The sequence below is a fragment of the Mobula birostris genome, chromosome 11, assembly GCF_030028105.1.
Source record: "Mobula birostris isolate sMobBir1 chromosome 11, sMobBir1.hap1, whole genome shotgun sequence".
Taxonomy (NCBI): Eukaryota; Metazoa; Chordata; class Chondrichthyes; order Myliobatiformes; family Myliobatidae; genus Mobula; species Mobula birostris.
The window spans coordinates 78507250-78533533 of NC_092380.1; the positions used below are offsets into that span (position 1 = coordinate 78507250).

At 41.0% G+C, this 26284-nt stretch overlaps 1 protein-coding gene across 3 annotated transcripts in view; it reads right to left on the bottom strand.

Annotated features, from left to right (window-relative positions):
• The window catches only part of sbf2 (SET binding factor 2), a 572061-nt gene that overhangs the window by 339835 nt on the left and 205942 nt on the right, over positions 1-26284 (bottom strand). For all 3 annotated transcript variants that reach the window (XM_072272620.1, XM_072272618.1, XM_072272617.1), the window contains exon 4: positions 12106-12228. In XM_072272620.1, the coding sequence (XP_072128721.1) occupies positions 12106-12228 (123 nt within the window). The remainder of the gene's footprint in view (positions 1-12105; positions 12229-26284) is intronic.

The following is a 26284-nucleotide window of genomic DNA, read 5'->3' on the forward strand; positions in this document are numbered from 1 at the left end:
CAGTGACAACGGATACACAGTTTGTTGTGGAACAATTTCAGTCATTCCTGAAAATGAATGGAATAAGAAAAATTTCATCTGTATTGTATCACCCAGCTGCAAATAGCTTGGAAGAAAGATTTGTCCAGAGTTTAAAGAACACATTGCGAACAATGTCAGAGGAACGCACTAAACTGACACTGAATCAGAAGCTCGCCAATTTTCTCCTTGCATATCACAATGCAGAACACTTCCACAACCAACTACTCACCAGCTACTGTATGCTGTTCCTGGGTTGTCCCTTGCCTTTACACTTGGATCTCCTCAAATCCAATCTCAGGAGTACGCAGTACAAACAGCTAAAACAAATTGAAGGCTCCTCAAACAAGGGTGTTCAATGTTTCACTCCTGAACAAGCAGTCCTGCCAGGGACCACAGAGATGATCAAAAGTAGGTACTCAGAAAGATTAAGGACAGAACTGGACCACTCTCCCACACAGTGGAGATTACGTTTGATACCATCTGGAAGCCACACATCGATCAGTTGAGGAGAGTAGAGTCAATTGTTAGTGAAGAAATATGTCAGAACTACTTCCTGCAGTCTCAGAGTCAACTCCTACAACAAACACACAGGAGGCCCCAGAACCTGAGATTGTTTCACAGCCACCTGTTTCACCTACCAAGCAGAATAAACCTCCTTGTCAGGAAAGACATTATTTCACAAGATTAAGTAATCTATCACAATAATTAAATCTTTAGACCTGAATGGAACAATTTAGAATTGACTATGCTGTGGATGCCTGTATACTAGTTGTATTATATTGTATGTTGTGTATACAGTCCAAGATGCATTCTATATTGAGTTGGAGTTTATAGCTAAGCTAGGTAGAGTGTTGTGTATTTAATATTTCTGTAATACTTAAGCAATCTTCAAAGGTTAATTTATTATCAAAGTATGCATTTAGTATACAACTCTGAGATACTCCTCCTCCAGACTGCCACGAAGCAAAGAAAACCATGGAAGTCAGTTCACAGAGAAATAGCAAACACACCCCCCCACCCAAAAAAAAGGACAGCAACACGATTATCACCGCTGAAACCTTCCTCTCCCCCAAATGAAGCTCGAGAACATCGGTTCCCCAACCCCCCCGCCTGCACGCAAGACAACAAGAACAATGGCCCCCAAATCCCCCTCCTCCTGCACAAAAAAAAAACAAAACATAACATGAAACATTGAACTACTTCACCCTGCACAAAAACATGACAATGAATGGGCGACAACACAGAATATAAAAACCGTAAGACTGAAAAAGTCCATAAACACAGAACCTCAGAAACATCCTCCAACATCGTCAGAAAAGACAGAGACTCTGCTCAAATGCAGAGGCCTACCCTCCAGACACAGTGATAGGCTCCTTCTCTAGCAGCAGCTGCTTCACAGTGAATGGAGCCAAAAGAAACTGCAGATGCTGGAACTGGAGCAACAATGGTCTGCCAGAACTCCACAGTTCAGGCTGCATCAGTAAAAGGAAAGAAACTGACAATGTAACAACACCCTGTAACAGGATTCAGAATGGATAGGCAAGATGACCAGTATAAAGAGCAGCAGGGGTGGCAAGAAAGGAAAGACACTCTCTGACCTGCGCAAAACTCACTGGCAGTCCAGAGGAAAGTAATGTTCATGATCTAGTTGATGAATTGTTTTTGTGTGGGGTGAAGAGGGTTTGGGGCTTGATGTTTTGTTTTTTTTTGTGTGCAGGAGGAGGGGGATTTGGGGGCCATTGACAGTTGATCATGATAACTGGCAGTTCTGTGGTTCAGGCCTACTTTTTAAGCTGGGTTCAAAAAAAGGCTATTTTGGTCTAATGTGTCAGTAGGGACCATCAATGCCAAGACTCTGTTGAAGAAGGCCAATTTCAGGAATTCCCACCATTGCTCATTAATTTGTGTATTTGTGTTCAACCGGCATGAACTAATTTGGTTATGAGCTATATATAAATAATAACTAAAGTGGTGCAAATATAAAATAATTGTAATAACTTGATTTGTAATGAAAATATTAACTTGAATGTTCAGATGGGTGTGTGCGTGTATATACACACATATACATACACACACGTGTGTGTGTATATATAAAATATTTCAATATGAATATATACATTAGAGTGTCAAAATGGTTGTTGTGATGTGTCTAGTGGGTAGTGCTTACCACTCTCACTTTCAGCTTCCACCACTGGTTACAGTCTTGCGAAAAGGAGAGCTGAATGTGTAAGTCTCTCCCTGCCAGTAATAGCCTCTCCAACAGCAAGCTTCATGTAGTGCCTCCTCACTGGCAACACATGGAAACTAAACTCCTTTTGGACTCGGGCTGCACTACAAAATATGGAGAGGATGTCTGGTCCCTGCATACGTGTCATACAGGCCCAGCCATGTGTGGACACACCCTGGTGCTTGTGAATCAGATTTCCAGCTATGGGTAAATAACCCCACTGCTTTGTGGGCAGCCTCAGCAGGGACGAAGGCTATGAGAGTAAACCCAGATAGCAAATCTGGAGTGGAGCCACAAAGGTGGCTGGACATCGTTGAACATCCTCCCAGCAGCTCCTGCAACCAAGCTGGTGCCAAACATACTGCTTCATAAGCTTTCCTTCAGACTACACTGGTGAGGTAGAGAGGGGAATTCTTGACGACTGGCCACCTAAGGATCTCCATACCTTCCACCCAGGCGTTTGATGATGATGCTGATGATCACCCATTGTCCTTCAAGACAGACTGATGCGAACTATAATCTTTTAATGAATAAAATAACAACAAACAATTCACTTTCTTCAGCACAGTTCATGGATTCTGTACAATGCATATAAACATTGTGATGACATATTTCAGTCGCCAGGAATAAATTATATCCTTGTATTAATAACATGGATTAATACATTAATTTGTTCGTTTGTCCGTTTCCCACAGCAATGACTTCTGAACCACTTGTAATTATTCACATTGTCAAAACAAATCTTTGCCCTCTCCTTGTGACATCAAATACACTTTATTTCAATTTGAGAAAATGTCAGCCAAATATGACAATGTTATTAATGAACTGCCTCCAAGAGATTTGCCAAATTAGACTCACTCTCTTCCAGAAAAGCATAAATCTCTATCCCGGTTTGGTATCCCCTGCTCCGTGACTACAGTGTGAAAGAGTAAATGAGTATTCTTTATTCCCATTTCTCTTCACAATCCTTCAATAAGCCTGCCATGTACTGGATGTACCTTTAATAAAATTTAAAATGTTAACTGCTTCTTTCAGTTACTGGCATAAAAATTAGAGGACATAGTATTGGATACTAAAGCTTTACAGTAGATAAAACAATAATTCCAGATATCACCAACAGCTACCTCAGACAGCTTAGTTACAAGTCCTCTACTTCTATTGTCAGACACAGAAAAAGGCCTTTTGCCCCCAGTCAGTACTGACCATCAAGCAACCTTCTACAGTAATCTATAACAATCTTATTCTTTTCCTAATTCTCCTACTCACCGACAATAGTAAGCCATCTTCAATGAGACCCTACAACCATAGACACCTTTACCTCCACCCCACTTTCCGCAGGGATTGCATGCTCTGTGATTCTCTTGTCCATTTGTCCCTCCTCACTAAACCCCTGCTCATGTCACTTCCTCCCTCACATCCATTCAGTGTGCCCAAACAGCTCCTCTAGGTGAGGCAACACTTCACCTGTGAAACTGCTAGGATCATCTACTATATCCGGTGCTCCCAATGCTGCCTGCTCTACATTGGTGAAACCTGACTGGGGGACTGCTTTGTCAAGCATCTCAGCTCCATCAGTAAAAAGCAGAATCTCCCAGTGGCCTACTGCTAATCCCATTCCCGTTTTAACATGTCAGTCCATGGCCTCTTCTTCCTCCACAATGTGGCTGCTCTCAGGCTGGAGGAACAACATACTGTACTCCACTTGGGTAGCCTCGATGGTAGAACATCGATTCCTCCAACTTCCAGCAATTTTTTCGCTCCCCCTTCTTTATTTCCCCACTTTGGCTGCTTACCTCTTCTCCTCACCTGCCAATCACCTCCCTCTGATGTCCCTCCTCCTTCCCTTTCTCCCATGATTCACTCTCCTCTCCTATCAGATTCCTTGTTCTCCAGGCCTTTGCCTCTTCCACTTAACAGCTCCCAACTTCTTACTTCATCGTCATCTCCCTCCCCCACCCACCTGGCCTCATTTATCTCCTCTAGCTTGTCCTTCTTCCCTTCTTGCCACCTATTTCTTCTAGCATCTTTCCCCTTCCTTTCCAGTGCTGATGAAGGATGCTGGCCTGAAATGTTGACTGTTCATTTCCAAAGATGCTGCCTGACCTGCTGAGTTCCTCCAGCATTTTGTGTGTGTTGCTCTGGATCTCCAGCACCTGCAGGAACTCAAGTTTAGCAAGTTACAGAGGCCAATTAACCTAGTAACCCACTTCATTAGGCTGTGGGAAGAAACCTAGGGGGAGTCACACATCCATGCAGATGAGGTATTCAGCGTTTGAGACTCACAAGATCCCAAGGTTCCGTCCCTGGCCTGTCTGGTTTGGACTGGTTGTCAGTAATATTTGCTGAAGGCAGGCAGGTGGAAGTCAAGATCTGGCAAGAGAGAACCAATCACTCTGCAGCTGCATTGTTCCACAGCCCATGTCAAGTCACTGCTTCTATCAGCCATGATTATAGGTTCAATGCCTACTCCAAGAGTGCAAGATAAAAACCCCAGATGAACACAAACTATAGGGGTGCTGCACCGTTAGCAGTATCACCTTTCAATGCTCCTCTTGTTACTACTTGGCAATGAGCCCAGTTCAGTGTGTATTTTCCAACAAAGTCAATAAGAGTTTCAACTAACAGAGTCAATTACTGGTTTTTCAATTGAACCTACCAGCCTTCTACTTCCAACCCTCCCCCACCTTCTTTATACGGCCTCTGCCCTTTCCCTCTTCAGTCCTGACGAAGGGTTCCGGCCTGAAACATCGCCTCATCATTTCCACGGATGTTGCCCGACCTGCTGAGTTCCTCCAGCGTGTTGTGAGTCATGCAGAATTTACAGGTAAAGTCAGTTTACACATAAAATTCTCCAATCATCTTTCATAGGCATCTCTATAAACTAAGAGCGTTGCACAATTTGAAATATCATTATTTGCTTTGTGGTAAAAACAAAATTTCTGAATATAACTACACTAATAAGTTGCTTTCAAATATTCTACATTTTCATTTACCAAAACACCATGTTATCACTCAGAGGAATATTTCCGAATTTTCTCATCTGCTTATAGAATTTGCATAAGACATTGAAAACAAACTACACTGATATGAAATATTCCAAAAACACTACAATGTCATGCCACCACACTCAAGAAATCAGGGGAAGCTTGATTAGATGTAAAAAGTGCATTTTTCAAATCAGCTGTACAAATCCCCAGTTTTTTAAAAAATATCGAAATGATCTGAAATGATAAATAAAGACTACCATTAATCTGAAATCAGTTCCACTTATTTGCCATTCATTACCATCTGAAATGTTTTTACAACAAAATACTACTGGACTTCTACATAGTAACCTCTCCATGTAACATCCCGCTCTCATTTCAAAATAATAGAGAATGTATCCTATAGGCTATTGTTTGTGACAGTTAAAGAGACACCCAGCTTAATCCCATCATCAAATTAGTTCAGAAGGAGCGTATGGCCAGGGCCGCGATTAGCTTAGAGGAACACAGGAAGGGGAGCACAGGAAAAGGAATCCTGGCAAAGTCAAAGGGAGAGAAGGGAACAACACCTTATGAGCCAGCGCCAGATGCTGAACTATTAAGAATACTGACAGGAAATTATCAGGCTTTTAAATTACCAACCCTTTCAGTCACAAAAACACAGCAATTGTTACTCTTGACTTCTTATCACCAAACCAACTCTCCATTCCCTCTCACAACCCATAAGCTTTTACTTATTCAACCAAAGACATGCTGAGCACTGTAAGCATATTAAATAGCTGGGAAGGAATGTCCAAACATAAAATAAATAGCACTGGAGTCTTCCTATTTTCTTTTAAAAATATCTTACTACAAATAAAATGTGAACAAGGCTAGAAAAAAATTAATCAACTTTATTGAACTCTGAGGAAATATTTTAGTTATCACTCATGAGAACCAGATTTGCATTTGCTGCACAACCATGAAAGATTCGATGTGCATTAATTCAATATTTAAATGCAGTAGCTTTCCATCAATATATTAAAAAAAGGAATAATTAAGGGACTTCTGGGTCATCAAGGGAATGGCGGCGTAAGGAAAAGGTCTCTCGACAAAAAAGAAGGTAAACTGCCCCATAATCAAATTTAGACAAATACTTAATATTGCATAACTATATTAATAAAAGGGGCAAGGATGATGTCTAAGAACAAGATTAAAAAGTCCGCTCCGAAGGCTGATAAACATAAAGAGACGCAGCAAGGTGACGGGCCTAGCTCCCCCACGGCAAGCCAGGACGGAGATAATGAGGGGGAATCAGTGACTCTGTCCTTGATTCTCGGAGAGATTCGCAAGTTCCGACAAGATAACAGCAAACAGCTGGAAGATATTAAAGGAGAAATAGTAAAAACTAACTCGCGGATAGATGAAGCCGAAGCGAGGATTGTTGGAATTGAAGAGAAGCTACAAAACACAGAGGAGGTGATAGCAGAAATGCTGAAGCTGCAAGACCAGCTCCAGTGGAAACTAATAGATCAAGAAAGCCGCTCGAGAAGGGAAAATGTGAGGATTTACAGAGTTCCCGAAGGAACTGAAGGTAAACCCGGATTGATGATTCCCTTCGTGGAGAAGCTACTTAGAGAGAACCTTGATATACCGGCCGCAAAAGACCTACAGATAGAAAGAGCTCACTGCGCGTTGGCACCACAGCCTCCAGCAGGCGCCCAGCCCAGATCGATTCTGGTCAGATTTCTCAGTTACAGAACAAAGGAAGAGGTGCTTAAAAGGGCATGGCAAAAGAAAGGTTTCATGTGGAACAACTGTAAAATCAGTTTAGACCACGACTACGCACCGGGGATTCTTGCCAGACGGAAGGAATATACGGAAACACGGAGAGTCCTGAAAGAAAACAACATCAGATTCCAGACCCTGTATCCAGCTCGGCTGAGAGTCTTTTACGACGAAGGGGCAGAAACTTACGCTATGGTGGAGGAGGCAACATTGGACCTGGCGGACCGGGGACTACCTATTAAAGTTATCACCCAACCGGAGTCGCTACTGGAGAGGATTCGGCAGAAGTCGTGGCAGTTAGTGCAGCGAGGACGCGCCACACGAACCAGAGTGTCAAACTACAAGGAAAAGCTGCGAATGTACAGAGAACACAGATTAATTAAGAGAAATGACTGAAAAGAGTAAATCGGACTTAAAGGTAAAATGAAAACTGGTAACTGAAAATAAACTAGACGGAATAACTTGAATGATAGCAATATGGTCGAGACATAAATAGGAGAAAATTCTCTATGATTATTCAAACTGCTGAGGGCCCTCTAACACAGGGTGAAGATAGAGGTTATCCCTCTGAACTGAGGCGGGTCGGTGCTTAGGCCTCACTGTGGGAAGTCGGGAAAAATTTTCAAATGTTGCACGTTCAAAAATGTCTAGGGTGTGGTTATATGTCTTGGTTTACTGTTGAGAAGGGATTGCTTACTGTTTGGTTAGAAAAGGAGAGTGTTTTTTTTTCTACTAGAGAAAAATGCAAACTGAATTGGTAAAAATAATTTCCTATAATGTTAGTGGGGTTTTGAATCCAATTAAAAGAAATAAGATTATGTCTAAATTGAAAAAAGAGAGGGCACAAATAGCTTTCCTCCAGGAAACACATATGAGCCAATCTGAACATGGAAAATTAAAAAGAATGGGCTTTAAGCATGTATTTTATTCATCATATAAATTGAGTCACAAAAGAGGGGTAGCTACTTTAATATCAAGTACTCTTAATTATGAACATATTTCAGAGACTAGAGACAAAGAAGGACGGTTCGTAAAAATCACAGGAAGAATAGAAGGTACAGAAATAACATTGCTGAATGTTTATGCTCCTCCAGGTTGTGATTGGTCATTTTATAGACACATTTTTGACCTAATGGTCAGTTCTCAAGGGGTAGTAATTTGTGGAGGGGATTTTAATATTAGATTAAATCCTATATTAGATTCTTCAAGAATAGTTACTCAGAATAAACCTCTGACTCGGAAAGTGAATTCATTGATGGAGGAGTTGGGAATTATAGATGTCTGGAGGGAATTACACCCTACTAGTAAAGATTATACATATTACTCTTTCCCTCATTCAGCCTATTCAAGGATAGACTATTTCTTTATCTTTAGTACAGATAGACTCAGGATAAAAAACTGTAATATTGCAACAATTGACCTGTCGGATCATAGCCCAGTCTCTATGTCTCTAATCCTGGAAAGGAAAATGAGGAAAACACTATGGAGGCTAAACTCACATATACTCAATAACCCGAAAGTAATGGAGAGATTAAGGGGAGAAATCAAAGAATATCTAGACCTTAATGACATGGGAGAAACATCACCAGTGATCTTATGGGATACATTGAAAGCTGTACTGAGAGGGAAAATTATTTCCATTACCACTCACATGAAAAAAATCAATGCACAAAAATTAGCAGACCTTCAAGGAAAATTAAAACAACTTCGAGTTGTAGATAGCAACAAAAGTAATTCAAATCGAAAACAGGAAATTAGGAAATTGCAAAGTGAAATTGACAATATTTATACATTGGAAACTCAAAGAAATTTTCTTTACCTGAGACAAAAGAATTATGAAGTAGGAGGTAAATCAGCTAGATTATTAGCATATAAATTACGAAAACAACAAGCAGACAATACAATTCATAAAATAAAGAATCCAAAGACAAAGCTTGTGGAGAGTACAATAGGGAAAATTCAAGAGAGTTTTGAAACATATTATCGAGAGCTGTACTCCCAACCCCGGGCCCCCAGTGAGCCCTATATAGACAGTGTATTGAATTTTTTAGATCTACCTAAACTTACAGATTTGCAAAATGAAAGTTTATTAGAACCAGTAACTGTCAAAGAACTGAACGTGGCCATCTCTAGGTTAAAGGCTGGAAAGTCCCCGGGTTCTGATGGGTTTACCTCAGAGTGGTACAAGTCCCTGAAGACACAGTTAGCCCCATTACTACTTAACACCTTTAATTGGATCTTGCAGAGAGGAGAAACTCCACCTTCCTGGAGAGAAGCGATTATTTCAGTTATTCCTAAAGAGGGTAAAAATAAACTAGAATGTGGCAATTATCAGCCAATTAGTGTTCTTAACTTAGATTACAAACTATTTACATCTATATTAGCGCGCAGATTGGAAAAGCTTTTACCTGGCCTGATCCACTTAGACCAGACTGGATTCATTCAACAAAGACAAACACAGGACAACATAAGGAGAACTCTGCACATATTAGAACAGGTTAATAAGAACGAGACAGAGACAATGGTAGTAGGATTGGACGCTGAGAAAGCTTTTGATTTGGTTAGTTGGGCATTCCTATACAGAGTGTTAGGAAGATTCGGCTTTCAAGAAAAGTTTATTAAACTAATTCAGACTCTATATGACAGCCCTACAGCCCGAATTAAGATAAATGGGGACCTCTCTGACTCCTTCATCTTAGAGAGAGGCACTAGACAGGGATGCCCAATTTCTCCTCTCCTTTTTGCGCTATATATGGAACCGCTTGCCCAACTAATAAGACAGAGCGAAATCGTAAAAGGTATCAAGGTGGCAGGGATTGAACAGAAAGTGGCGTTATTCGCAGATGATGCTTTGGTCTATCTGAGTGAACCAGAAAAATCATTTATAGGATTGTTTACACTGTTGGATGACTTTGGGAAAATATCAGGTTATAAAATAAATGTAAAGAAAACGCAGGTTATGTCCCTAAATTATACACCATCCAAAAATTTGCAGGATACATATGATCTTAAGTGGGAAGCTAAATCATTAAAATATTTAGGAATAACCCTGCCGAAGGATCTTTCAACACTGTCACAGGTAAATTATGGGCCATTAATCTCAGAGATAAAAGCAGATATGCATAGATGGAATCTTATCCCCTTTTTAAGTTTAAATTCAAGGATAAATACTATAAAAATGAATATTCTTCCTCGGTTATTGTATCTTTTCCGTACTTTACTGGTGGAGGTGGATGATAATCAATTCAGGGAATGGGACAAATGGATTTCCCGCTTCATTTGGCAAGGAAAGAAACCTAGAATTCGATATAACACCTCACAGTTAGGGAAGGAAGGAGGAGGTATGGTTCTTCCTTGCCTGAGACATTATTTTTATGCCTCACAGATAACCCCTCTGTCATATTGGTGTAATAGGGAATATAAGGCTAGATGGAAGGAAATAGAATTTGGATTAGTTGACAGTTTTCCTCTTCAGGCCTCAATAGCTGACAAAGGATTGATGGCCCAGTTGGAAAAATTTAAAAACGCTTGGATAAATCCTACATTAAAAGTATGGCAGAAGGTGGTTAATTCATGTGGAATTAATAACATGTTAAAACTCTTTAGATGGTGTGCATATGATACCGAATTTCTTCCCAACAGAGGAGATAAAAGATTTGAGCTATGGATAAAGAAAGGTCTTACAACCTACCTCTCATTTATAGATAAAGGAGTATTACAAAGTTTCCAAATCCTGCAGGACAAACATGGCCTAGAACACAATGACTTTTTTAGGTACCTTCAAGTACGAAACTATGTTAACCAGAGTTGTAGATATACAGACCTATCAACAGTAGAATTAGAATTTTTCAAGATTCTGAATTTGGCTTGCAGTTCAATACCTAGTAAATCAGTTTCTTGATTATATAATGCACTCTCCCATGCTAAAAATGTAAATACACTGTATATTAAAGAGAAGTGGGAGAAAGAAGCAGGGTTGGTACTTTCAGAGGAGGCTTGGGAGAAAATCTGAAGCTTTCAATGGTCCTCGACTAATTCTTTGACTTGGAGAGAACATTGTTGGGAAAACATTATAAGATACTTCAAGACCCCATATAAGGAAAAATATAAAGATACAAATGTGATGTGTTGGAGAAGGTGCGGCTCCAAGGAGGCAAATCATTTTCATATTTTTTGGGATTGCCCTAAATTAAGTCTATTTTGGGAAGGTATTCATAGAACATTAGTTAAGGTACTTAGGTCCCAGATACCTCTGAACTTTGAGATGCCCTATTTGGGGCATGTATTGTTTCTTGAACAGAAGGAAGATATAAAGTTGCTGCAGGCCCTCTTAGCGGCAAGTAAGAAATCAATCACTAGAAAATGGCTAAATCCAATACCACCTACATTAGAAGATTGGTACGAAATTATCTTGGAAATATTTAAAATGGAAAAGTTGACTTACTCCCTGAGAACTCAAAAAGAAAAATTTTATCAAATCTGGAATAAATGGATTGAATATATAACCCCAATGCGAGCAGACTTTAGATCACTCTTCTAATGATTTATACTGCTCTTCTCATCAACACAGTAATATTGCTAATGTATTGCCTAGTCTAAATGTTTGTTTTTTTTGTTTTCTTTTGGAAAATAGAGAATTAACATAAGTAAAGGGAAAGATTTGGGAAAGGGATAAAAAATTAAGTAAATAAGTACATAGGGATTGGATAATTATGTCTGCGGGCAGGAGCAAGCATGAACAAATTAGGATATAAACACCTGCAATGGTTGATACATAGGCTTATATACAACATTTTGGACCAGTGGAAATGGTCCAGAAGGGTTATATGGAAACTATTATTACTATTTTTCTTAACAACTAATTCCATTACTTAGCCTAATAGGTTAGATTTACCACAGTACATAATTATCTATTTAAATGTTTATTTTCCTTTTATATCATCTCAATGTGTACTTAAGAATGTATAAATAATTGTAGTTTTATACACATAAAAAAATGGAAAAGGTTATATGTGTGAAAAAAGTACATGATATTTGTGAATTCCTTATCCAAATAAAAATAAAATTTTAAAAAAAGGAATAATTATTTAATCATATTTAACTTACCTTGAAAATTTCAGGATAATCCAGTTGAGACACTAGCACCAAGCTTTTAGGTGCAAACACTTGTGCAGGTTGGATTAACCCTGTATCCTCCTCCTCACCTTCTATTTCATCGCGTTTGCATCCCTAGAGCATGTTTCAGAGATTGAAAACAATTTGAGTCACACACAAAGAAGCTCTGTGATATAGAATACCGAATTGTATTTTCATGCATTTGAGAACTACAACTTCAAAATTTTAAGTTTAAATAAAAACAAAGAATATTACATGTTCTGACTCCTGAACTATAATGTAGGCTGCATCAAAATTTCTATAGATGTCCATATAGCAACAACAGTCTTTTCAAATTAATTTCTAAAGCCAGAAATTTTGCGGTATTTCTGAGGACAGTGGAACAGTGCTTGCCACTGATCTCCCTTTTTTTTAAAAAAAGGTTCCCAATTTTCTAGTGCCTGGTGCTGCAAACATCGATGGATTCAAAAGGATCCCTTGATGTCCAGAAGTTATAATGCATACTAATTAGCTTAGTAATCAATCATAAGAATTCTTGTTCAGCATACTAAGCTTTTTGATTTTAATTAACTACTTTTCCATCAAACTGTGTACCTAATAAATATTAGAACCTGCACCTGTAATTAATTTGGAAAGTGAAAAAATTGAATGCCAGATTGCTTAAGTTAAAACGTTTCAGAATTGTGACAAAACATGATGGACTTGCAATAGAATAAGCAACTTCTCTTGCATTTCATCTTCCATTAAATACTAATCAAACCATAAAGAAACTAGTTGATAACCAGTTTAACTTTACACTTTTTCTGGTGGTTTGTCCCAATTTCAGTGGAAATAGCTGCAAACATTATCAATGGAAAATCGTAGCGATACCAATAACAACTTCAATATCGCCTTGGTTCATTAAGCAGGTGTAGAAATACTAAGTCCTGAATCAGTATCAGGTGAATTATCACCTTATATGACATGAAATTTGTTGTTGTGTGACGGCAGTAGAATATAAGCATAACATTACTACAACTTGCAAAATAAACAAACAGTGCAAAAAAAAAAAAGAATAATGAAGTAGCAACATACAAAACACTCGAGGCATTCAGCAAGCCAGGCAGCGTCTGTGGAGTCCGGCCAAAGGGTCTCAGCCCAAAATGTCACTGATACTTTTTCCATAGATGCTGCCCAGCCTGCTGAGTTCCTCCAGAATCCTGTGTGCTGCTTGTACTTCCAGCATTTGCAGATACGCTCGTTTGTAATAATGTAGTAGTATTCATGACCCATTCAGAAACCAGATGGTGGAGCGGAAATAAGCTATTTCTGAATAATTGAGTGTGGGCTTCAGGTACCTCCTCCATCATGGTGGAAATGAGAAGAGGGCATGTCCCAGATGATTGATGCCACCTTTTTGAGGCACCACCTCTTGAAGATATCCTTGATAGTGGGGATGATTACGCCCATGATAAAGTCAGCTGAGTCTACAAACCTCTGTAGCTTTTTATGTTCCTGTGCATGGAAACCTTCACAGCATGTGGTGATGTAACCAGTTAGAATACCCACCACCTTACATCAATAGACATTTGCAAGACCTCAACTTCAGGGTACAATGTCAGAGAATGATTTCACTGACCTTGTTGCTACCAAATCCATGCCAATATATTGGTTCTGCTGACAAGTGCAAAGTGTTTTCATATAGCAAAGCAGTTTGTTAGGCTAGCCAAAGGCCTATTAAAGAATCAACCACATTGCTAGTGACCTAGAATAACCCACCGCCAAAAGAAATAAGCAACATTAATTAACAGAGCTAAGCAATCCCATAACTGACAAAGGGTGCCACCACATCCCATTGTAAATGATGGGATAAATTAAAAATTCACAAGGGATGCAGAACACAAACATCAAAAGCTGAATAATTTGAAGCCAGATTCAGCCAGGAATGCTGACTACATTATACACCTTGGCTTTAACCTGAAGAACCCATCATCACCGAATTCTATTTTTAAGCAATGCAATTTGTTCTACCTCATATGAAAAGACACACAACAGCATCAAATATAGCAAAGGCTAACCATGACTAAATAATATTCTAGTCTTAATGTTTGAGAGACGCATGTTTCAGAACTAAAAATATCATCTGCTAAATTGCTCCAGTATAATTACAATATTGCCAAAAGTACCCAAAAATAAGCAAGGCCAATCTAGATTTCCCCACCAGACACTGACACTGCAATTAGCAAGCAACTACCCTCAGTAAAATTTCCTCATTCAATCACAAATATCTTGTGTTCCCCTTGTGGATGTCAAGGAACATTCTCCTTGTTTTTCTATAGCCATTTCAGAAAAATAAAGGAGGGCTTTGTTTTTAGCTCTCTGCTAAAGTCTAAGTTTTTAGCTTTCTATATTCAATACATGCAGCTGACAAAAGAAGAGTAAAGCTTTTTGGTCCCATCCTATGTCTGGTGCTCCCGGCGTGGGCCCCGGTGATGAGACCCAATGTAGATTGGGAGACCGCTTCATCGAACGCCTACACTCTGTCCACCAGATGTTTCACCACCAGAGGAGCTCAACACCTTTTATGCTGCTTTGAAAGGGAGAATATAACTACAGCTGTGAGGATCCCTACTGCAGTCAGTGACCCTGTGACCTCTGACTCGGAGGCCAACGTGTCAGTTGGGTGAATCCTTGCAAGGTGGCAGGCCCTAATGGAGTACCTTGTAAAGCTCTGAAAACTTGTGCCAACCAACTAGCGGGTATATTCGAAGACATAATCATCCTTTCACTGCCACGGTCGGAAGATCCCACCCGATTTAAAAGCACATCAATTATACTAGAGTCCAAGAGGAATGTGAGCTGTTTCAATGACTATCATCCAGTAGCACTCATATCTATGGTGATGAAGTACTTTGAGAGGTGGTCATGACTAGAATCAACACCTACCTCAGTAAGGAAATGGACTCACTGCAATTTGTCTATTGCCACAATAGGTCTACAGCAGACAGAAATTCAATGGCTCTTCACATCGCCTTGAACAGCATCCGAACATGGGTGATTGTATTGTCCAGATGATCATTGACTATAGCTCAGTGTTTAACTCAATTATTCCTACAATCCTGATCAATTAGCTACAGAACCTGGACCTCTGCACCTCCCTCTGCAAATGGATTCTCGACTTCCTAACCAGAAGACCACAATATGTGCAGATTGGAAATAACAATTCCACCCTGCTGACAATCAATACTGGCACACCTCAGGGATGTGTGCTTAGCCTACTGCTCCACTCTGTCCAAATCCATAATTTGTGGCTAGGCAGAGCTCAAAATTGCTCTCTATAAATTTGCTGATGAATACAACCATTGGTGGCAGAATCTCAGATGGAGACGAGGGGGCGTACAGGAGCAAAATATATCAGCAAGTTGAGTGCTCTCACAGCAACAACCTCGCACTCAACGTCAGTAAGACTAAAGAGCTGATTGTACACTTTAGAAAGGATAAGACAAGGAACACGAACCAATCCTCAGAGGGATCAGATGAGAGTGAGCAATTTCAAGTTCATAGTATCAAGATCTCTGAAGATCTAACCTGGTCCCAACATATGAAAGCGAAAAAGAAGGCAGGACAGCAGCTACATTTCATTAGGAGTTTGAAGAAATTTGGTTTGTCATCTAAAACACTCGAAAACTTCTACAGATGTACCGTGGAGAGCATTCTGACAGGCTGCATCACAGTCTGGTATGGGGGACTTGGGGGACTACTGCATAGGATTGTAAGAAGCTGCAGAAAGTTGTAAAATTAGTCAGCTCCGTCATAGGTATCCATAATATCCACATCTTCAAGGAGCGATGCTTCAGAAAGGCGGCATCCATTATTAAGGCCCCTCATCACTCAGGACATGCCCTTTTCTCATTGTTACCATCAGGAAAGAGTTACAGAAGCCTGAAGGCACACACTCAGTGATTCAGGAATAGTTTTTTCCCCTCCGCCATCCAATTTCTAAATGACCCATGAACACTACCTCACTTTTTTCCCGTTTTTGCACTATTTTTAATTTAACTATTTAATATACATATACGCTTACTATAATTGATATATTGATTTTTCCTATATTTATCATGTATTGCACTATACTGCTGCCACTAAGTTAACAAATTTCATGACATACGCCAGTGGTATTAAACGTGATTCTGATACACAGATTGAGGATTTATTGTCTATATAAATAACAGCTTCAGGTTCTAGACCACTTGTCTTCTACACACTGTATTAATAGACAGCTATCTTTGATTACACAGCGGACATAGCAATTTTCAAAATCAATCAATTCTGATAAGTTTCGGTGTAATCAATAGAACTAGATTAGTAGCCATGACATTTTCTTTTCAGCATTTAACAATTTTAAATATATTTATCAATGTATAATAAATTAGAGTGTGTGGTGAATGTGGAATGAGCTGCTAACAGAAGCGGTGGATACAGGTTTGATTACAGCATTTAAGAGGAGTTTGAATAAGTACTTGAGGGGAATGGTACAGAGGGCTGTGATCCAGGTGCAGGTCAATGGGAGTAGACAGAGTAACTGCTCAGCATGGCCAAAGGGCCTGTTTCTGTGCTATAGTGCTCTATGACTAACACTGTGAAAGCCTGTGAAACATGGGGCATACATGTGCTTATTCAGGATCAAGCGGAGAGGATCTTAGTTGCATCAACATTTTTGTTATCCACTGGAAGTTCATGCCCTTATCCTTCACTGATAACAAAGACTTGGTGTACTGCATTTGTTTTTGGATAGATGTTGCTTAATTAATATAAACATGATTTGAGATAATCGAAAAGGTATGTTTAAGATGGAAGGAAAAGGAGCTATTGATCCAGTGGGAGATTAAGGGATTTTCAAGTGAGGTTTCTATTAATGATCTCTATTCTTGAGCACCACCATTAGCACTACCACTCCTCTATGCTTTTCTTCTGAACCTGATCCATTTGCTGTTCCTTTTCCAAGTCATCCAGCTGTGAAAATTCCAGGGCTCGTGCCTTACAAAATGGTAAGTTAAATAACATGCAAATCTTGCAAATCGCTTTGCCATAATGAAGCGCATTCCAACAGTAAAACTATTTTTATTATCCCAACGGTCTGGTTCTATTAGAGATCTGGTGGAAGCCTGGTTCCCAATGTAGTATACTTCTGAAGCTTTTCAAGCTCCTACCAGGTCAAAATGCAGATAATAACCAGATATTCCTCACTCCTAACAGCCAGCTTAGTCTCCAATAGTCTGGATGAAGGAGTGTTCAATATAGTTTATGAAATCTCAAAACTCAACAGATCTGCTACTAGGGATTACCTGAGCTGCTCATTCAAAGAATCTGTTACAGAAACTGCAATTCCTGCAGGTGGTTATTCAAAGAAAGAATGCAGGGATGTGAGAGACTAGACTATGATCTCTACACCAGAAGAAAAGCTAACAATTCAGTCTAACTCCTCCATGTATCCTCCGTGATGGTAAAAGTAAGGAGAAAAGGAAAGACATCCTGCCATTCAGTAATACACTTATGATGGAAAGAAGCATGACTATGGCATTTGCAGAGTCTGAATTGAACCAGAAGAAAATTTGAGAGTAATAATGACATTAAGGGCAGCAAACTGACTATGAGCTGAAATTTACCCTCTGGGTACTTCCAAGTTCTCCTCAATCTTACACTGGCTACTTTTTGGTTATGCCTTAAGTATTCAAAATATAGAACTTAAATACAGTATAAGAAATACGTTCTCACTGACTACAAGCAACTATTTATCTCATTGTTTTTTGAAGTACATTCCACTGTTCTGACAAGTTTCAATAAATTTGTATAGCTTCCTGTCTTTTTATATGGCCTGTCTTCAATGGAAGGTGACTCACAGCAAAAAAGTCGGAAATATTTTTCATTAATTCCCAGGTAAATAAACTAAATAATGGAAAATGTGCTTTTGGCAAATAACATCCATTGTATAATTTATAAATAAATGACACTGCATTTGAACCCTGTCCTCCAAACTCCACAATTTAACCTCCAGCTATAAGTTTTCTGTTATACTGGCTCAAATTTATGCAATGCTTCTAACTTAAAATTTCCGTCTATTAAGTTGACGTGTATTGCTTAAATAATTTGTAAATTTATTGTTTTCTTTTTATTAAGTCACAGTTCTGATTGCATACTTACACATGTTCATCATTATGATTGTTGCTCATGTGTTCATGTGAGATAGTCTTTTCATGCAAATTAAGGACAACAATACAGCCTGCCAGGCCATTTGATTAATAGAATGAAATTCAGTACTTCTTCATTATCTATTAAATTCATAACTCTAGAGTCAGACTGAAGGAACCTTGAACTTTAACTGTTCAAGAACTGATGTCCGTAAGACTGATTGTCCAGCAAAAATAGGAAATGACAGCAATCTACAAAGGTTACCACAATGCCAAAATTCCTGGGCAACTGCACAAGGATAATCATACTGGGAATAATTTGTCAATTTCAAAATGCAACTTTGGCATAGTATGGGTTTACATTTGAAAAACACTTTACATATAAAATCACTATATGTAGAAACATTCAGACATGATCACTTCAACCTTAGCATATTTTGCTTTTAATGCAATGTAATGAGTTATTAAATGGCTGTCAAAAGATGTATTATTGAACAATAATGAAAATGTATGGACATTTGGAACTTACTAACATTTGACTGACTGAAAAGCTATGTTGTGGCTAACCATCTGTAATTGTAACGCCTTCAACAGTGGGATTGTAGCCTCTGGGAATTCTATTTACTTTTCTCTATCTAAAGTGTACTATTTTTAATGGAGCGGAGTACTTTTCAACAGACAATGAAATCATTTTTTAAAGTTCTGTTGCTGTCTCCCAGTTACAAATGCCTGGTTTGTAGTTAGACTCTGGGCCAAGTGCTGTCATACTGGAATGATAAGGCACATCAGATTGTTCCTTAGCACCACATTTAGCAGCTTGATCATACTGTCCAGCCAAACACACACTCTCTCAGAGCAATAGCAGAACCACTGAAATTACTCCATGAAACTTCAGCTTGGAGGTCTTATCCAAGGCCATATGGGTGAAATTCAGAAATAAGAAAGGTGCAAACACTATGATGGGGATTATACAGAAGGCCTCCCAATAACCAGTGGGGGACAGAGGAACAGACAAGCAGTCATATCATGGGAAGATGTCAAAACAACAGGGTTATTGAAATGGGTGATTTTTAACTTCCCCAATATTATCCAGGCTTCTGTTAATGCAGCAGACTTAGATGAGGCAGAATTTGTTAGATGCATCCAATGAGATTTTTTGAAGCTATATGTAGACAACCCTACTATGGATGGGGCCACACTAGACCTTATATTGAGAAATGAGCTTAGCCAAAAGATCAAAGTGAGAAGGTATTTTGGGAGCAGTGACCAAAATTTCATGTTTTAAGATCATTATGGATAAGGATATGATTGGTCTTTGGATGTAATAGCTAAATTGGGGTAAGGTTAATTACAATATTATTAGGCAGAAACTAGAAAAAGTAGATTGAAAGTGGCTGTTGGAGGGTATATCAACACCTGACATGTAACTGTCTTTTGAAGGCCATTTGATTAGAGATCATAACCAGCATGTTCCTAGGAGGATGAAAGATAATTGTAGAAACTTTCAGGATCCACAGATAATAAAAAAAATTGAAAACAAGTCAAATTTAAAAAGGAAGTATATGTGAGATTTCAGCTTTCTAAACTAGGCGAGGCCTCTGAGGAAGATTAAGGAAGCAGGAGTGAACAAGAAGTGCTAAATGAGGTTCACGCAAGAATAAAGGAGAGAAATAATGTCTAGAGCCAGAGGACATGAATGAGGTCCTCAGTGAGTTTGTCGCACTGGGAATCATCGAGGACATAGATAATGTTGAAATTCTAGTGCACATTGATATTAAAAAGGGTAAGATATTTGGTAGCTTGAAAAATATTAAGGTAGTTACGTCCCAGGGCCCAATGGAATCTTCCCACATTCTGGGGAGGAGATTGGTGGGACCTTGAAGCAATTTTGATCAGTGAAATAGCATATAGAGTTTAACCAGGCAAGAAAGAGGTATCACACATTGGGAGGTCAAACGCAAGAGGGAAGTATACAATGGAAGGAACTTTGGGAGTACTGATATATAGAGGGGTACTGGGCTTCAAGTCAAAACTACCTAAAAGTGGCAACACAAGTGGACAGGGTGATCAGGAAGGTGTATGGTATTCTGCGGCAGTGAGTACTGAGGGTAGTAAGTTGTGCTGCAGCTGAATAACATTCTGCATATGCCATATTATGAGCATTGTGCGCCAAATTGATCTGACTCGTTGGCTGTCAGTTCTGGACTTATTTTTTGGGGACTCTGCAGCTTGACGTTTAATACTCTGTGCGTTATTTGCTGTTGGCTAGATTTGCCCCCCACCACCCTGCATGCTGGATATTTACTTTAAATGGGTTCCAGGGTGTTTGTTTCATGACTGCCTGTGGAAGGACAAATCTAAGGGTTGTATATTATATACTTTGATAATGAATGTACTTTGAAACTTGCAATTGGCACACAAACGGATGTGGAGGCTTTAGAAATGGTGCAACAGAGATTCCCCAGGATGTTGCTGGATTGGAATGCATAAGCTATAAGGAGAGGTTGCATACCAGCCCCTGCATCTCCTTCCTCACCAATATCTAGGAACCTAAAAAGCCCTTCAAGGTGAGACAGATGTACATGCATTTCTTCCACCTTTGTCCGTAGCATATGGCATTCACTATGTGACCTCATTTACATAGGTAAACCACAACCTTGCCAAGCACCTACACAATATATCTAGAATGGCCATCCTGAGCTCCCAGTTGTGTGCATTTGAATGCCCTTGCCCAATACCACACCAACTTGCTGTTGGCATTCTCCACTGCCAGAGTGAGAACAAAAGCAAATTAAAAGCCCGGGCAACAGCTTCGACAGGCCGGCTAAACCAGGTGGGGGTAGCCAACAAGTCTGAGACCCTTGGTGAGGTAGGAATTTGCTCATCCCAGCATGCGAAGACTGCTTCAGTAGATCAGGCGGAGGAAACCCCAGGGGTTCAACGGCTGAGAAGGTGTTGCAGCAGCACATTGTGGAGTGTGTAGGGCGTGGCACAGCACTTAAGAATTTAAGAAGACGCGGCCATCCAATGCAGCCAAGGAAGTTGCCAGACGTAACGATTCTTTGTGCCACTAGATCCTGACTTCTCAGGCTGAGAGAGTGGGATCGTCCCTGTGCAAGGCTTTTCCACTTTAATATCTTTCACGCACTGGTTACATTGTGCAACATTCATCTCCCAACTTTCAATTCCTACCAGTCTTCTACAAGTCCTACGGCGATGGGGGAGTGGTGAAGCAACAGGTGGAGGTGACCACTGGGAGTTGCAGTCACAAACCTGCACGTAGACAGCCTTTGGACAAGTGGTCGTTCTTCTCTGTACCCAGGGCAGCAGAGGAGTCAGTCAGCACCAATGGCAACTGAGCAGCCCTTTTCAGGACGGCACTGCTCACCCTTCGATAGGGAGGGGCCTAGACAAGGTGGCCTAAACATTGCCTACCCTACAGACAGATAACTGGCCAGCTTGCCTCAGCTGGCAGTTCATCCGCCAATGTGGTTACACTCAAAGGAGAAGAAAGAAACTTCTGTTAGGATCACGGAATGTCCACACACTCATGGACAGACAGAACTCAGCAAGACCCCAAAGAAGGACAGCCCTTGTTGCCAAGGAACTTTCACACAACATCGACATCGCAGCCCTAAGTGAAACCAGGCTTGTGGAGGAAGGATCCCTGACTGAAACCACCAGCGGCTACACTTTCTTTTGGAAAGGAAAAGCGCAAAATGAAGAGAGGATTCATGGAGTTGGATTTGCAGTCAAGTCCAGCTTCCTGAAACAACTCTCCGACCTGCCCTTGGGGATCAACAAAAGGATTAAGTGGCTACGTCTGCCCCTCAGCCACAAACATCACGTAACAGTCATCAGCGCTTATGCCCCCCACCATGCCCAGCAAATACAAGACCATTGAACAGTTCTACACCGACCTTAGCTCTGTTCTGTGCTCAGTCCCTGCCAACGACAAACTAATCCTGCTCAGTAACTTCAATGCCTAAGTAGGCTTCGATCACAGTCTCTGGGAAGGGGTTCTAGGCAAACATGGTATTGGCAATATGAACAGCAACGGTCTCTTGCTCCTTAGCAAATGTGCAGAATACAACCTCCTCATCACAAACACAGTGTTCAGGCTGGCGAACAAGACAACATGGATGCACTCAAGATCAAAACATTCGCACATGAACGACTACGTTATAGTACGTCGCCGAGACATCCGGGATGTCATCACCAGAGCCATTCAAGAAGCGGAGTGCTGGACTGACCACAGGTTTGTCTGCACCACACTGAAGCTACGTATTGCTCCCACCATCCCAAGCGCTCTAAGTTCATCAGAACAGCTTTTAACACAGCCAGACTCCAAGAGCCGCTGCATCTTCACAAGTTTCAGACCACCCTTGATGAGAAGCCGTCTGCCAACGGACCACTAACTGGTGGGCCAACGCAGAAGTGGAATCAGTTTACAGAGATAGTGATGGAGACAGCAAAATCAGTCCTCGGCCCCAAGGACCAGAACCACCAAGATTGGTTCGACGAGAATGACAGTGCCATCAAAGATCTCTGGCCAGGAAGAACAAAGCATTCATGGAGTGGCAAAATGACCCAAGCTCCATTCCCAAAGAAGAGCAGTTCAAGTCCCTTCAGGCCCATGCCCAACGGGAAATTCACAAGATGCACGACATGTGGTGGGATAGGAAAGCTGAAGAGCTGCAACGCTTCACCGATATCAACAACTCAAAGCTGCTCTTCAACTCCATCGAGATGATCTTCGGCCCCTCAAGATCTGGTTCATCTCCACTGTTGTCCACTGATGGAACCACACTGCTGAAGGACAAAGAGAGCATCCAACGCAGATGGAAAGAGCATTTCAGCCAGCTCCTGAACCGCCCTTCATCGGTCAACCAGTCTGCTCTGGACCAAATCCCCCAACAGCGTATTCACGAGGAACTGGATGATCCTCCCTTGATAGATGAAGTCAAGAAGGCTATCACACAGATGAGCAGTGGCAAGGCGCCCGGCAAGGATGGAATAGCTGCTGAACTGTGCAAGGCACTCAGCAAGGAATCATTTGAGGCTTTTCACAGCACCCTGACTAGCATTTGGGAAGAAAAAGAGATGCCCCCGACCTCAGAGACGCAATGATAATCGCCCTCTATAAAAATAAAGGTTCTAGGACCGACTGCGGGAACTTCAGAGGCATCTCACTACTTTCCATTGCCGGAAAACTCCTTGCCCGTATCATCCTCAACAGAATGATTCCAACAGTGTCAGAAGAGAACCTTCCCAAGTCGCAATATGATCTTCACAGTCAGACAGATACAGGAGAAGTGCCTGGAACAGAACATGACATTATACTCGTCTTCATTGATCTGACAAAGGCATTTGACACGGTCAACAGAAACGCACTGTGGATCATCCTTAGAAAGCTTGGCTGCCTGCAGAAATTCACTTCACTCATCCGCCTGCTCCACGATAGCATGACAGGAGAAGTGTTCTCAGACGGTTCCCTATCTGAGACTTCCAATATCTCAAATGGCGTGAAGCAAGAGCTTCTAGCACCTCTTCAACCTTTTCTTCACCCAAATGCTGAAGCATGCTGTTAAGGACCTAGATATCGCCTAGATGGATTAATGTTTGACCTGAGACACCTTGCTGCAAAGACCAAATATGTTAAGGAGGCTCATCACTGAAGCCCTGTTTGCTGATGACTCCTCATGGGCACAGTCATGAACCAGCTGTTCAGCCTGACAATCAGCCTCGGTGAGAGAGAAGTTGTCCTACAACCTGCACCGAACAGTCACCCTCCTCAGCCATGCATCACCACCGACGGCACTGTCCTGAAGAATGCGGAGAGCTTCAAGTATCTAGGAAGCATCATCTCCAGTGATGGACTCCTTGACAAAGAGATCATAGCAAGGATCCAGAAAGCCAGCCAGGCACTTGGGAAACTCTGTGCCAAAGTTCTGGAGCACAAGGACATTCAGCTTTCAACCAAGCTCAAGGTGTACAAGGCTGTGGTCTTCACCTCTCTCTTGTACGGCTGTGAAACCTGGAACCTGTACCGCAGGCACATCAAACAGCTGGAGCAGTTTTACATGCGCTCTCTGCGGTCGATCATGAGGATTCGACGGCAGGACTGAATCACCAACTAGGAATTCCTTGACAGAGCCAACATCACAAGCATTGAGGCAAGGATCTTCCAGGCCCAGCTACACTGGACTGGCCATGTAATCCTCATGGGTGAAACAAAAATCCCCAGGCAGCTGCTCTACGGTGAGCTTGAGCAAGGCAGTCGCAATCAGGGCCACCCAAAGAAAGATTCAAAGACAATCTGAAATCGTACATCAAATGGGTAGACCTCCAGCCTCGACAACTTGAGGAGTCCGCAGCCGACAAGGCTGCGTGGCGCGCCCTGACCAGAAAAGCTGCATCCAACTTTGAGGATGACCAAAATCAGCGCCTTGCAGCAGCACGAGACCAATGCCACAAAGCTGTGTGTGCACCTGTTCCAACAACCGCCATTCCATGTCCAACCTGCAACCGCATGTGTGCTTTGGCCTTCGAAGCCACATGTGTATCCACAGATGACCGCACAATGTTTAGTCTTCCTCGGACCCCGAGAGACAACCACCATAACCTGAAATCATCCTCGTGAACCTCTTCTGGACTCTCTCCAATGACAATACATCCTTTCTGAGATAAGGGGCCCAAAACCGTTAATAATACTCCAAGTACAGCCTGACGTGTCTTATAAAGCTTCAACATTATCTCCTTGTTTATATATTCTATTCCCCTTGAAATAAACGCCAACATTGCAGTTGCCTTCTTTACCACAGACTCAACCTGTGAATTAACCTGCTGGTGTCTTGCACGAGTACTCCCGAATGCCTTTGCACCTCTAATGTTTAATTTTCTTCCTACTTAGATAATATCATTCCTTTTACCAAAATGCATTATCATACATTTCCCAACACTGTATTCCATCTGCCACTTTTTTGTCCATTCTTCCAATTTGTCTACATCCTGCAGCAATCGCATTGCTTCCTCAACACTACCTACTCCTCCACCTATCATTATATCATCTGCAAACTTTGCTACAAAGCTATCAATTTCACTACTTAAATCACTGACAATGTGAAAAGTAACGGTCCCAATACCGACCCAAGGAAGACCACTAGTCACTTGCAGCCAAGCAGAAAAGGCCCCCTTTATTCCTACTCACTGCCTCCTGCCCATCAGCCATTCCTCTATTCATGCAAGTATATTTCCTGTAACACCATAGGATTTTATCTTGTTAAGCAGCCTCATGTGTGGCACCTTATTAAATATCTTCTGAAAGTCCAAGTAAATGACTTCCACTGCCTCTCCTTTGTGCACCCTGCTTGTTACTTCCCCAAATAATTCTAACAGTTTTGTCAGGCAAGATTCCCCTTTGCAGAAACCATGCTGACATTAACTTATTTGATTAGTTTCCAAGAACCCTGAAACCTCGTCCTTAATATTGGACTCCAACACTACCTCAACTACTGAGGTTAGGCTAACTGGCCTGTAATTTCTTTTCTTTTGTAATTTCCTTCCTCACTTCTTAAAGAGTAGAGTGACATTTGTGATTTTCCAGTCCTCCAGGACCATGCCAAAATTAAGTGATTCTTGAAAGATTATGACTAATGTATCTGTTATCTCTTCAGCAACCTCTCTCAGGACTCTGGATTGCGGTCCATCTGGTCCAGGTGACTTACCCTCCTCAAGACCTTTCAGTTTCCCTTGCACTTTTTCCTTGGTAACAGCAATGACACTCACTCTTGCTCCCTGACACTCTGGCATACAGCTAGTGTCTTCCAAGTGAAGACTGATGCAAAGTACTTATTAAGTTCATCTGCCATTTCTTTGTTCCTGTTTACTACCTCACCAGCATCATTTTCCAATGGTCCAATATCAACTCTCACACCTCCCCCTTTAATTACTTATATAAATGAAAATACGTTTAGAATCCTGCTTTATATTATCAGCTAGCT